Source organism: Glycine soja, chromosome 6 (assembly GCF_004193775.1).
Source record: "Glycine soja cultivar W05 chromosome 6, ASM419377v2, whole genome shotgun sequence".
NCBI lineage: Eukaryota > Viridiplantae > Streptophyta > Magnoliopsida > Fabales > Fabaceae > Glycine > Glycine soja.
The window spans coordinates 22,081,566-22,093,693 of record NC_041007.1 but is presented as its reverse complement, the minus strand read 5'-3'; the positions used below and the strand labels follow the sequence as shown (position 1 = coordinate 22,093,693).

The 12,128-nt window shown below is 31.7% G+C and overlaps 1 protein-coding gene across 1 annotated transcript; it reads left to right on the top strand.

Annotated features, from left to right (window-relative positions):
- The first annotated feature begins 9,101 nt into the window (after positions 1–9,101).
- On the top strand, positions 9,102–11,244 carry LOC114416703 (probable histone H2A variant 3). Its single transcript, XM_028381678.1, has 2 exons — positions 9,102–9,383; positions 10,729–11,244. The coding sequence occupies exons 1-2, from the start codon at positions 9,273–9,275 to the stop codon at positions 11,023–11,025; spliced, it is 408 nt and encodes a 135-aa protein (XP_028237479.1). The 5' UTR covers positions 9,102–9,272; the 3' UTR covers positions 11,026–11,244.
- Positions 11,245–12,128: the final 884 nt, after the last annotated feature.

Sequence of the window (12,128 nt, the reverse complement as noted above, 5' to 3'; positions counted from 1 at the left end):
GATATGGTGATGCAGGAAACATGTATGCTGCTCAGAGTTCTGGAGCCAGGGCAAGTGCTAAATATTTTAAATTGGTTTGATTTGGTTTGTTTATCACATTGTGTTATTTTTTAATGCACAGACGAAAAGACACGATAATATGAACATATTATTTTCATCTTTTAATTTTTAGAAAAATGATTACAGACATGGATGATAATGAGATGCTTTCTTTCTGAAAAAACAATTTATTTATTATCTTTTTCAATTATGGATGACAAATCTTGCAACCATTGCAGCTACCTTTGGGGGAGGTATGCCTCCTGGAATAAGTGGGACAAATGACAGGTGTACAATTGTTGTATCAAATATTTATTGGTGGTTTTATTTTCTTGATGTCGTTGTATGTTGTATGGATCAACACTAAAATTGAAGGATCTATTTTATGAGAGAATTTTTTTTATCTAAAGATTTTTTTCAATATTAAAAAAGGTTAGTGTGTGCCCCATACTTTTTTTTCATTTGTAATTTTACTTGTATTGTTTGACATGCACTGGCATTAAATATACTGTCAATGAAAACCATAGTTGAATATCCTAACGAGCTAACATTTTTAATGTCATCAAATTTGAATCGCCTACACTTCAATTTTAATTGATTGTTTGTGTTGTGTCTATGAGAAAATAGAAGAACAATGAACTACATTCACATCCACATTGCATGCTTGTTGGAATTAATTTGTATACCTTCATTTCATCATATTGATGACTTTATGGATGCAAAGTCTATTTCTTTGGTGAGTAAATATGTACAATGATGTTGTGGACGTGTTGTATTTCAATTCAAATTGTTTGTCCATATGTTTGTTTTTTTCTTTTCTATGTTATTTGGGCTGATGATCAAATTATTGAGGGTTGGATGCTTGGTTTACATTTGATTATTGTATTTTGTAGCCATTCGGTGGATTTATTTAGCTTGAAATGCATTCAAAAGGGCATTATTAATATCTGCTCAATGTAGTATACAATGCATTCTAAGACGGCTCTTATCTAAGAACCTTCTTAGAAGGTCTGCATTCTAAGATTATTCTTACCTAAAAACCTTCTTAGAATGCGGTTTTTCTAAGATGATTCTCAGATAAGAACCATCTTAGAAGGGTTGCATTCTAAGAAGGTTCTCAGAAAAGAATCGTTTTAGAAGGGCCACATTCTAAGACAGTTATTAGAATGATTCATTTTTCTAAGACGGTTTTTAGTGGAACCGTCGTCGAAAGTCTAAACTTTCAACGACATTGGTTATAAAGACAGTTCTTAATCGTCGTTGAATGACGTTTTTGCAATAGTGATTTCTATTTGGAATGATAATATATAGATATTTTTATACATTATACTTTATTAATATTTATTATTTCTGTCTATCTATTATGTCGACCAAAATTTTTCCTTCCATTCTGTAACACCCTGATATATTATTAGTAATTATGTTTGATGTTTGATTATTTGTTGCGTTATTTTTATCCGTAATTATTTTCAAAGAGGTTAATTTAGTTAATAGAAGGGTGTGGGTAGATAAGGATCTAGCTTCTCAAAGAAGCCACGAGGAAGCTTCTTGAGGAAGCCTCTTAATGAAGCTTCTTGAGGAAGCTACATGAGCTGCCTCGGTAAAAACACTTCCCAACCTTCGTTAACCATTGGATCTTTCCGAAATTTGGTCTGCAGCTTCACTAGACACTTGTACACGATCTGACCGTTGGGATCTTTGAGAAGATGTCTAGAGTATGCTCAAAGAGTCCGTTCCTGAGAGCATTTCTTATTTAAGCATTTCAGCCTTTGCTTTTGTGTAGCTTAGGAAAAATGCCATTTCTTCTCCTTTCTTTCTTCCAAAGTCATTTCTAACGTCCCAAGCACTTTCTCCATCACCCACAGCCACCATTAGCCACCACAAACCGTTGTTGTTCTCCGTTGAAACTCCACAACAAGAGGAACCCGTCGATTGGAGTAGAATCTTCCAACTTGGCTTGCGGTTTCGGTAGAGAACGAAACCCTAATCTGACCTTTCATTTCCTTTGAGGTAACCATGATTCCATGTTTGTTCCTTGTTAGTTTCAGCTTGTCTTTGCATCTTTTCTGACTTTGGAACCACCATTGTATGTTTTACGCTTCCTTTGTAAAACCCGAAATGCTCTCAGCTCTTTCATGTAATGACGTGGGTGTTTGACCCAGAGCATTGTTATTAGCTTTGTTTTCTGAAATCCATATTAAGTCTCCTTCATTTTGGTATGGTAGAGGCTTGTGTGGAATCGACGAGCAAGGATGAAAAGGAATCTCCAAGTGACGCGACAAGGAACCCGCGGGTAGCTCACAATAGGTGAGGGGAGTTTATTATAAAATTTACCGTTTTAACACCATAGTTAGGGTCAGGGAACCTAGTTATGAGGATATCTGCCTGTCCCTGTTGCATGCTAATTTTTCTTTCAAGAAAATTATGTTTTAACTAATGGGATGCGATAAAATTGTTATTGATATGCATGCTAGTTTTTCAGGAGAAATTATGTTTTGACGAATGGGATGCGATGTATATATATATGCGAAATGTGATTTGTTGTTGATGTCGCTATTGAGGATTTTTAATTGATATGTGATGATAATGATAATTATGATGATATTGATTTGAGATGACGTTGTTAATAAAGACCATGTCAACATGATTGTTATTATTGATGAATATGTGAATATGAAATGAGGTTGTTGTTGTTGTTGATAACGTCATTGAGATAAGATGATATTTATGTTGAGAATGACATGGAAATGGAATATTGATTGATGTTGGAAATGCATTGGCATGTGCATGTTGTGTATGTTCGTGGAGGGCACTGTGCACTGACCTTCCAGGGTCTTTGGCACTAGCTTTTGGCCACGTTCATACGTTGGATGTTGTGTATGTTCGTGGGGGCACTGTGCACTGACCTTCCAGGGTCTTTGGCACTAGCTTTTGACCACGATCATACATTGTATGGAGTGTATGTCATGGGGGGTAGAGTGCACTAACCTTGTCGGATGGCCCAGACGTGGATAACTAGCGTGGTTAGAGAATCTAAACATTTTTTAGGGGATGCTTAGGCGCTTTAATTGGTCCATGGTCTTTGACACTTACTTTTGGTCGTGATCATAGCTCATACGACACAGGAAATAGAGTAACTGTGGCCAAGTGTACTTTGTACTAGGGGGCTGTCACTCGGTAGGGAACACCTTTGGGCTCCCAGGCTGATCACCTATGGGAGGGGGGCTGTTACGTGCACAACCGGGTGGTCACGACAAACTCAGCACAGTTCCCTAAGTGAGAGTGTCGTGTGGACACGCTAAGGCTATTTCCTGAGATTTGGTTGTTGTTGGTATGTACCACATTGCATCTGAGTGTTGAGTCAGGTGCATGCATCATTTTGTGCAGTCTTGATTGGGTCCATAGATGGATGATGAGTAATTGTTGGATATGGATGATGAATATTTGTTGGATATGAGTGTTGAATAATTATTGTTGTGTATGTTCATCATGTTTGCCTATGTTCCCTTCTAATTGTGGTTATTTGGAATTGGTATTGGTTCTTTTTCTAATGAACTCACCCTTGCAATTTTGTATCGTGTTGTTGATACCTGTGATGATCACGAACCTTATTCGTGGAAGCAGAATGACAGTGGCAGGGTGCAGAGAGTAAGATTCTGGTGAGGAGCCACCGAGCCGACGTGATGACGTTGGCGTTATTTTGGGAGAGAGTTATGTTTTGTAATCAACTCCTTCGTAGTTGGTTTTTAAGTTTTATTTTGTTGAGTTAAAGATGTAAAACTGAGATTTTAATTATATCTATGAACAAATTTAATTTTCGTTATGTGTATGACATGTACCAAATTATTGTTTCTATGTAATTATGCATATTCACTTAAGTAATGGCATGTTGTTGGATGAATTTATGTTGTGACAAAATCACTTCTATTTTCATAAGCAAAAATTAAGGGAGTTCTTTTTATAAAAATTGAAATTATCGAATATTAGAATGTGGATACCGTAACGACGAGGCGAGTCGTTACACATTCCATTATCACAGTAGGTAGATTTCATAATCATTTATAAATTAGTAATATAATTATATTAAACCTTATATATTTACACCTACTTGGTTCACCTAATTAATGGATTCTTCTTCTCATTCTAAAATAAGTGAAGAAATATAATTTTTATTGATTATGGTGCATGGAATATAATTTCCAAATGTATATTAGATGGGGATGGTCAATTTTCGTATGTGTAGCTATAATTGGAGAATTAATGAAGATTATTAGCAATGTATAGAATCCTCAAAATATTTTAAAATTTTTTAAAAAATAACATTCTAAGACAATTCTCTGAAAAACCGTCTTAGAATGTAGACATTCTAAGACGGTTTTCTCAGACAATCATCTTAAAATCCTCAATATATTTTATTTTATTTTTTTAAAAAAAATTACATTCTAAGAAGATTCTTTAGAAAATCGTCTAAGAAAGTTTACCCTTCTAAGACGGTTTTCAACTAAGAACCGTCTTAAAAATGTATTCTTCTAAGACAGTTTTTAGTTAAGAACTGTTTTAGAAGGGTACATTTTTTTAAGACGATTTTTTTGGAACCGTTATAAAAAGTAAAAGTTTTCTACGACGTTACCTCGACAACGGTTAATAACTGACGTCGAATATATCTTTTAACCAACGTAAAAAGTGCTTTGTCCAGTAGTGAGTGTCCCTCACAAGGCACCCACCACAATGAGGATGACAAAGAATTGGTCTAGGGTGCATGAATATTACACATAGATTCTGTTTATGCTCTTAAATTAATTTATTTTAATACTCGAGTGCTTGCCACACTATCCTTACCAAGGTGCAATGCAAACAAAAATCTTATGCCAATCAATTATTGAAATTTTTCCTTGTTAATTTCCCCCACTTTTGGTTATAATATTTGTTCAACCATTAATTACGATGTTACCCTAAATATCTCTAAATAGGAAGCTTTGAAGAAGATATTGTTGGGAATTATATCGTCAAGCTCATGTACTACACTAGCATAACATACAATGAACTTGGAATCATCGTAGTTGCATGGTTGTTCAATGCAAGATAACACCACTTTCCTTTCAAAATAATAATAATAATACAACATTTCAAGAGATAAAGTCTACACTTCTAACCTTTCATTGTGTCGTAAATAGCATGTGTGTGTATAATAATTTGTTGGGGTTGCAACGTTGATACCGTCCATGTGGGTGATGTCCCATGAAAATCATGATAGTGCTTACTACCTTATTACCTTAAAATAGCCTTTTAACAACCACACTACTGGAATAGATATCACATAAAACAGCACGGGTGAAGTCTCGCATTATTACATTAATTAATGACATCTCATATATTGCTTTCCCTTTGCTAACAAGCACCCAATAGCCAACATGCAATAAACACCCAATAGCAAACAAACCACAAAAACACATTAGATCCATTTCAGGAATAATAGAATACTTCAGTCAGTACTAGACTTGGGTGTGATACTGATGTCAACGGTTCAGCTCTCTCCACCAAGTTACCTCTCCTACTCACCTAATTAATTCGTAGGTACATATATCTTTAATATAGTCAAAGAAAAAACAAAAGTAAAATTAAGATTGTTTACTTAGTTAAAGTATGTCTCAAAATTACCAACAATTATCATGAACAAGAAATTAAATGTTCCTAAACCACGAACTAACAAAACAAGAGTAGTGTTATATCCTCTAAATTCTCCTACAAATCTTCCTAATACTCTATGAAGGAAATATTAAATGAAAAAATAAATACATTTAATATGTTGAAAATCTAAAATAAAATCAATATTTTATTTATAAGTACAAGGATTAGTAAGAAGATTTCGTGAGAGGATTTAGAATTATTCAATGATACAAAGGAAAAAACTACCTGCTACATACTAAAGTTGAGATCATATTTGCCTCCAGAATCCAAATATTTTCAATTAATTGAATTTACAACAATATGAATATGGGAGTATAGGTCAATGGCATTGACATATCAAGTGTCACGAATCACCCATATGCTAAAATTATGCAATGAACAACGCCATCCTATCCAGGGAACTGGAACTTTTGACTTATGATCACCACTATCGTAATTAATATTTGCATTGCCTAACTTCAAGTGCCAAAAGAACATGAACAAAATTAATAACTTCAAGTGCTTGCCACACTATCTCAGAGTTCATAATACCCAATGAAGAATGCCTAACTTCAAGTGTCAAACCAAGAATGCCTAACCATAATGTCATTCTACACTTGTTAAACCTAACTTCAGAGTTCATAATATCATTCTACATTAAATGAATAATCCCCCTAACTGCCCTTCATTCTATTATGATAATGTACCTAATGGCGTGAGACACAACACAACGAGATGGAGCTAAGACGAAGAGATGTAGCGAGAATGAAGGTGAGACGGAGAAAAGGGACTTGAGACAGACACACGCAGCTGAGAACGCAAAGCGAGAACAAAGAGGAAGAGAGTGCAACTGAGACGGAGACAAGAAGAAAGGGCAGCGCGAAAGAGTAAGTGGATATTAGGGTGACATTTTCAAACCGATGTTAACATCACTACTTAACATCGGTTTTGGAAAAAATCGATGTAAACGAAATGATGTTAACATCGGTTTTTGAAAAACCAAAATTAATGAACTCCTTTTATTTATGAATATGTCACCGCGTTTTTGTTAACATTGATTTCATGAAAGACCGATATTAATGTAACTACTTTAAATGTATACTTTTTAGTAGTGAAGACAAACAAAATAATATAGAACAAATGTTTAAGTTATTGGATAATTTTTTATCATGTACATTGTTTGATGGACAACAAATAACACAAACACAATAATATTAAATTTACAAAAATTTCCTTTTTAATCAAGTATATCAAACACACTATATCATGCAATTACCATAGTGTGTAAACAACAACTACACCGAAACGTGTATACAGTTATCCTTTTTCTGAACTTTCCAGTTTATGCCAATTGAACAGGGGTAATTATCAATCGATGATGCAGATTTGTTTCACAAGAATTTTTGAACTTATATGAAAAATATGGAAAAGACCCAACAAACCAATTTATATTTAAAATTTATAAATTAATATCTAAATTATTCACATAAATTATTTTATATAATTTATGTAAATTGATTTTAATATATATATATATATATATATATATATATATATATATTACTCTAATTATATAAATCAATACAATTATGTCAATTAATATGTCAGTTATTTTCTGTAAATTATACAAATTAATAAAACTTTAATATTTTTTATAGAAAAATTATATGTTGATGTTTTCGTTTTAACTATAAAATTTTATTTAATAATTTTTTATTCCAATTATATAAATCAAGAAATAAATCAATATCTAAAACATACAAATTATATAAAATTATTTTAATATATAAATTACACAAAAATTTATTCTAATTATAAAAATGAAATATTAAAAAATTGTTTTCCATAAAATAAAAATAATTATAAATGTATTATATTCACCAGCAGAAATATTGTTTGTAAATTTATTTAATAACTCGGACAATTATGATCCATGGTAAATATTGTTTATAATATTAATTAAATTTTTATAATTTATAAATGTTTATAATTAGAAGGAAAAGAAATTATAATGTCATGCAATGATATATAGAAAATATTTTTTATTATTTTTTTCATAGATATGTCTTTTAAATTAAAAAAAAAAACATAACAAGTGATATAGTAGTTTATTACTTTATGATTGTCATTAGGTAAAAGGTCATGCTTTAATTTTACTAAAAATATTTTATTTTATTTTATTTAACTTCTTGCGATATAAGTTTCATGTTAATAACCTATTTAAATAAATTTAAAATTATAAAGGGAACAAAATTACAACGCTAACATATTTTTTATTTTTTATATTATTTGAATTAAAACATAACTAATAACTTAAAATATAATTTATTTAAAATTTTTAAAATAATGTGAGATAGATTTTCCGAAAATGTTTCCAACTTCAATTAAATCCAATAAAGAGATTCACGGTAGATCTTTTCAAATTCAATAAAATCCAAAAAATATAAGATTGAATTGATTTATTTTTTCCGAACCTTTTATAACCCGAACACACTTCACCAGCCATACCTAATAAAAAAACCATTGAAGCAGGGTTTTTTTTTCCTGAATGAAATTGAAGGAGGATTTAACTGCAATTTATAATGTAATTTTATCAAATAAATACCCTTAAAAATGCATTAAAAAGAATAAATGTTATTTTGGTCTGTTACTATTTTTTTATTTTAGTATATTGAGTTTTAAAAAATTTATTGTGATTTTTTATATTTTTAAAAGTTTCATTTTAATATATTAATTTTTAAACCTTTCATTTTAATTTTTTATGTTTCGAGTTTCATTTTAATAATTTTTTTCATTAAAAATGTTAGTTTTTTTTCAATGTTTTAAATTTTGACGAACAAGTAAAATGATTAATTTAAAATAATAATGACTAAAATAATTAATTATTTTAAAATTTAAATATTGACCTAACACTAATGTTTTTTTCTAAAAAAAAAAATGAAAGAACCACAATAAAACTTTAAAATTATAAGAGTGTGTTTGGAATAGAAGATGAAAATAATATTGAGTGAAAATTTTGTAATTTTTTTTTTAAGAGATTCACACTTTTTATATTTTATTTTAATTCAAAAAAATTTCTTTTATTTTCTCTATTTTCATTGTCTATACCAAATACATCATAAAAAACTAAAATAAAAATTTTAAAAATTAATATAATAAAATAAACATTTTAAAAATATAAATCGTCAAAATATAACATTTAAAATTTAAAATTTAATATATCAAAATAAAAATAAAATATTAAAACATAATAAACTAAAAGTAATATTTGCCTAATAAAAAACATAAATACTTATAAAAGAAGGGCTCCAGGTGTAATTTGCAGAAAGTCCGAGGGTCAGCAACGCGTGTGTCCAATAAAAAAAGAAAGTTAAATAAATAAATAAATTAAAGAGGCGTGAGGTGAGAGGAAGGAGCAAGAAGAAGAAACAACCTCAAAATCCCTTTCTTGTGTTCGATTAGATATTGCCTTCACACCAGAGTCTGAGTCCTCTGAGACTTTCCTTCAGTCCTTCACCTTCTTTCTCTCTAGGCGCAAAACCTCGTACTGTTTGTGGCGGCTAAGGATGTCAGGGAAAGGGGCGAAGGGGTTGATCACAGGCAAAACCTCCGCCGCCAACAACAAAGACAAGGACAAGAAGAAACCCATCTCGCGTTCTTCACGTGCCGGCCTTCAGGTTCTCAGATCTCTCTCTCTTTCTCTTTCGTTTACCAATATCGATTCCCTTGTAACGGTTAAAATACTCTACACAGGCATTCTGTAAATTCTTGTTTTTTTAACCCTCCTTGTTGTGCTTGCACAATGTGAACTGTTTTTTTGAGGTCTCTTAGAGTTAGAGATTTAATGTTCCTTCCCTTTTCGGTAGGATATTTGAAGTAGCGGGAGAAAAATCAAATTTTGGTATTATTTTCGTATTTTTATAATCATCTGGAAGGTTTGATAGGAGCCTACCACTGAGTTAGTAGTTTTGATTAACTGGTTGTAGATTTTACCCTCTCTTTAAAGTAGGGTTTTGCCATATACTGCCCCTGATATTGTTCAACAGGAATAAAATGTTATAATTTTTTTTATCTATATTGTTGATTATTAGATTAATTTCTTTATCGTGTATTAATTGACAAACTTTTTGAAATGACAGATAAAAAAGGAACAAAACTTATTTGAAATTTTGGCTGTGATTGAATCTTGAATGGACCTCTTGTTCCTGTTGTTTTGACTTATTTGATAGTCATTATTGAATATTGAGTCTTTGTGAATTTGACTGAAGCATGTCAAACTTTTGTGATTATATGACATGATTTTGCTTATAATATATCTGCATGTGTATAGTTTTGGATTATTGTGTTGAAATTATTTGAACTGCATAGACATGTAAACACGTTTATTGGACCCTAGTAAGACGACTTAAGCCCAGTTAGACCTGAAAATTTCTACAGCTGATGTTAGGCATAGGCCATTATATTGTTTAAGCAAACTTGTCCAGATTCAGGTAATTTACTTACACATGAGTTTGTCTGTTGTTTATTTTTTCATCCTCTATTAATTGGTAGTAGTTGTTTTAAAAAGCATTGCTGGTATAATTTTGATATGCAACAGTTAGCATATTGTATTTGGTTCTTTTGCCTTCTGTGTGATTGAAGACACTGTTTTAGGTGATCCTTGGGGTTTGGAAATTGAAATCAGTCTCTTACTGCTAGCTCATTAGATTGAAGCTAGTCACCCTGACTATTGATAATGAAATCTTATTTATGATGTTTTTACTGTATGACACAGAAGCAGAACTACATATGTCTAGAGGCCATGCCTCCAAAATTTTCAAAATCAACCTTTGTAATTTGTTTTAATGAAATATAAGTATATAACTTTAATCCCACCAAACCTTTGTATTCTGGCCCAATCATTTTATTCTGATTTCACACTATATGCTAGCATGTAGTTTGTGTGAACTATTGATACCTTAGGCAAGGGACGAGCAACCAGTGTATTCTTCTCTTACATAAACTGCTATATATAATTTGCAGTTCCCAGTTGGCCGTATCCACCGGCTTTTGAAGTCAAGGACAACCGCCAACGGTAGAGTTGGGGCCACAGCTGCTGTCTACTCTGCTGCTATCTTGGAGTATCTCACTGCTGAAGTATTGGAGCTGGCGGGGAATGCTAGCAAGGATCTCAAGGTCAAGCGTATTACTCCCCGGCATCTACAGCTAGCAATCCGTGGGGACGAAGAGCTGGATACCCTGATAAAAGGAACAATTGCTGGAGGAGGAGTGATTCCTCACATCCACAAGTCTCTTATCAACAAGTCTTCCAAGGAGTAGATTACTGGTGAATGATAGCAGCTTGATGGAAAATTTCTCTACTAATTGTGTATTTGTTGCATGACACTTGAAAAACACAGTAGGGCCTTCTTCTATTTATGACTGAGTTGCTGCTGTTGATCATGGATATAATATTTAGTGTTTCTCTTTGTTAATTTAGTATGTCTCTATCACTGAAAATCTTAATTGAGGATAATTCAATCTGATGGCTTGATTCAACCTGTGTTTAGCATTGCATCATAATATACTTATAATTGAGTTCCTTTCCCAATCTTGTTATTGTCACCCTAGAGGAGACGGTATTTGGGTTACGTAAAGCATTAAACTCGTTGGAATAGTTTTGGTATAAAGCATTTAATCTTTATATGACAATGGCAGTGATGATAGCATTGCAGTGATTGCTGTTGGCGCGTCCCCTTTGATTGCGATATGCAAAGTGGCACTATGGGACTGCTTTTTGTTGATATAATAACAGCGAAGTAGTAGCGACATGGGACTACTTTTTGTTGGTTGTGGTTATATTCTCACAATCCAATCTTATGGTTTGAATTATGGTTAATAGACTCAACCATAGATCTATTTGTTTATTTTAAATGTTTGCGATGCAAATATGTTGATTATGTTAAGGTAGGTGCATTCATTATTTACCTTAATGGGGTAATAATTATGATTTTCATCACTTAATATGTATATTAGTATATAATTATAATTTTCATCACTTAATTATATTAGTAAATATGTATACTAGTAAATTCTAAATCCAAAGTAGTTGAGTTTATTGGCTTAATTGTACTTTTGATCACTTAAAGTATTGTAATTGTGCAATTTTAGTTCTCTAGATTTCAATTGTGCCAATTGGATTTTTAGATATTATAATTGTGTTATTTTAGTCTCAAGATTTTAATTACAACAATTGAGTTTTTAAGTATTATAATTGTGGGATTTTAGTCTCTGTCATAAATTCAGGTTAGGTAACATGTCATTGGTCAATGTTATATGTTCCAAGAGACTAAAATAACACAATTTCAATACATGATGACCTATTGGGGACAATTGAAATTTGACCTAAAAGTGTAATTGAGCATACTCTATTTATACAGGCA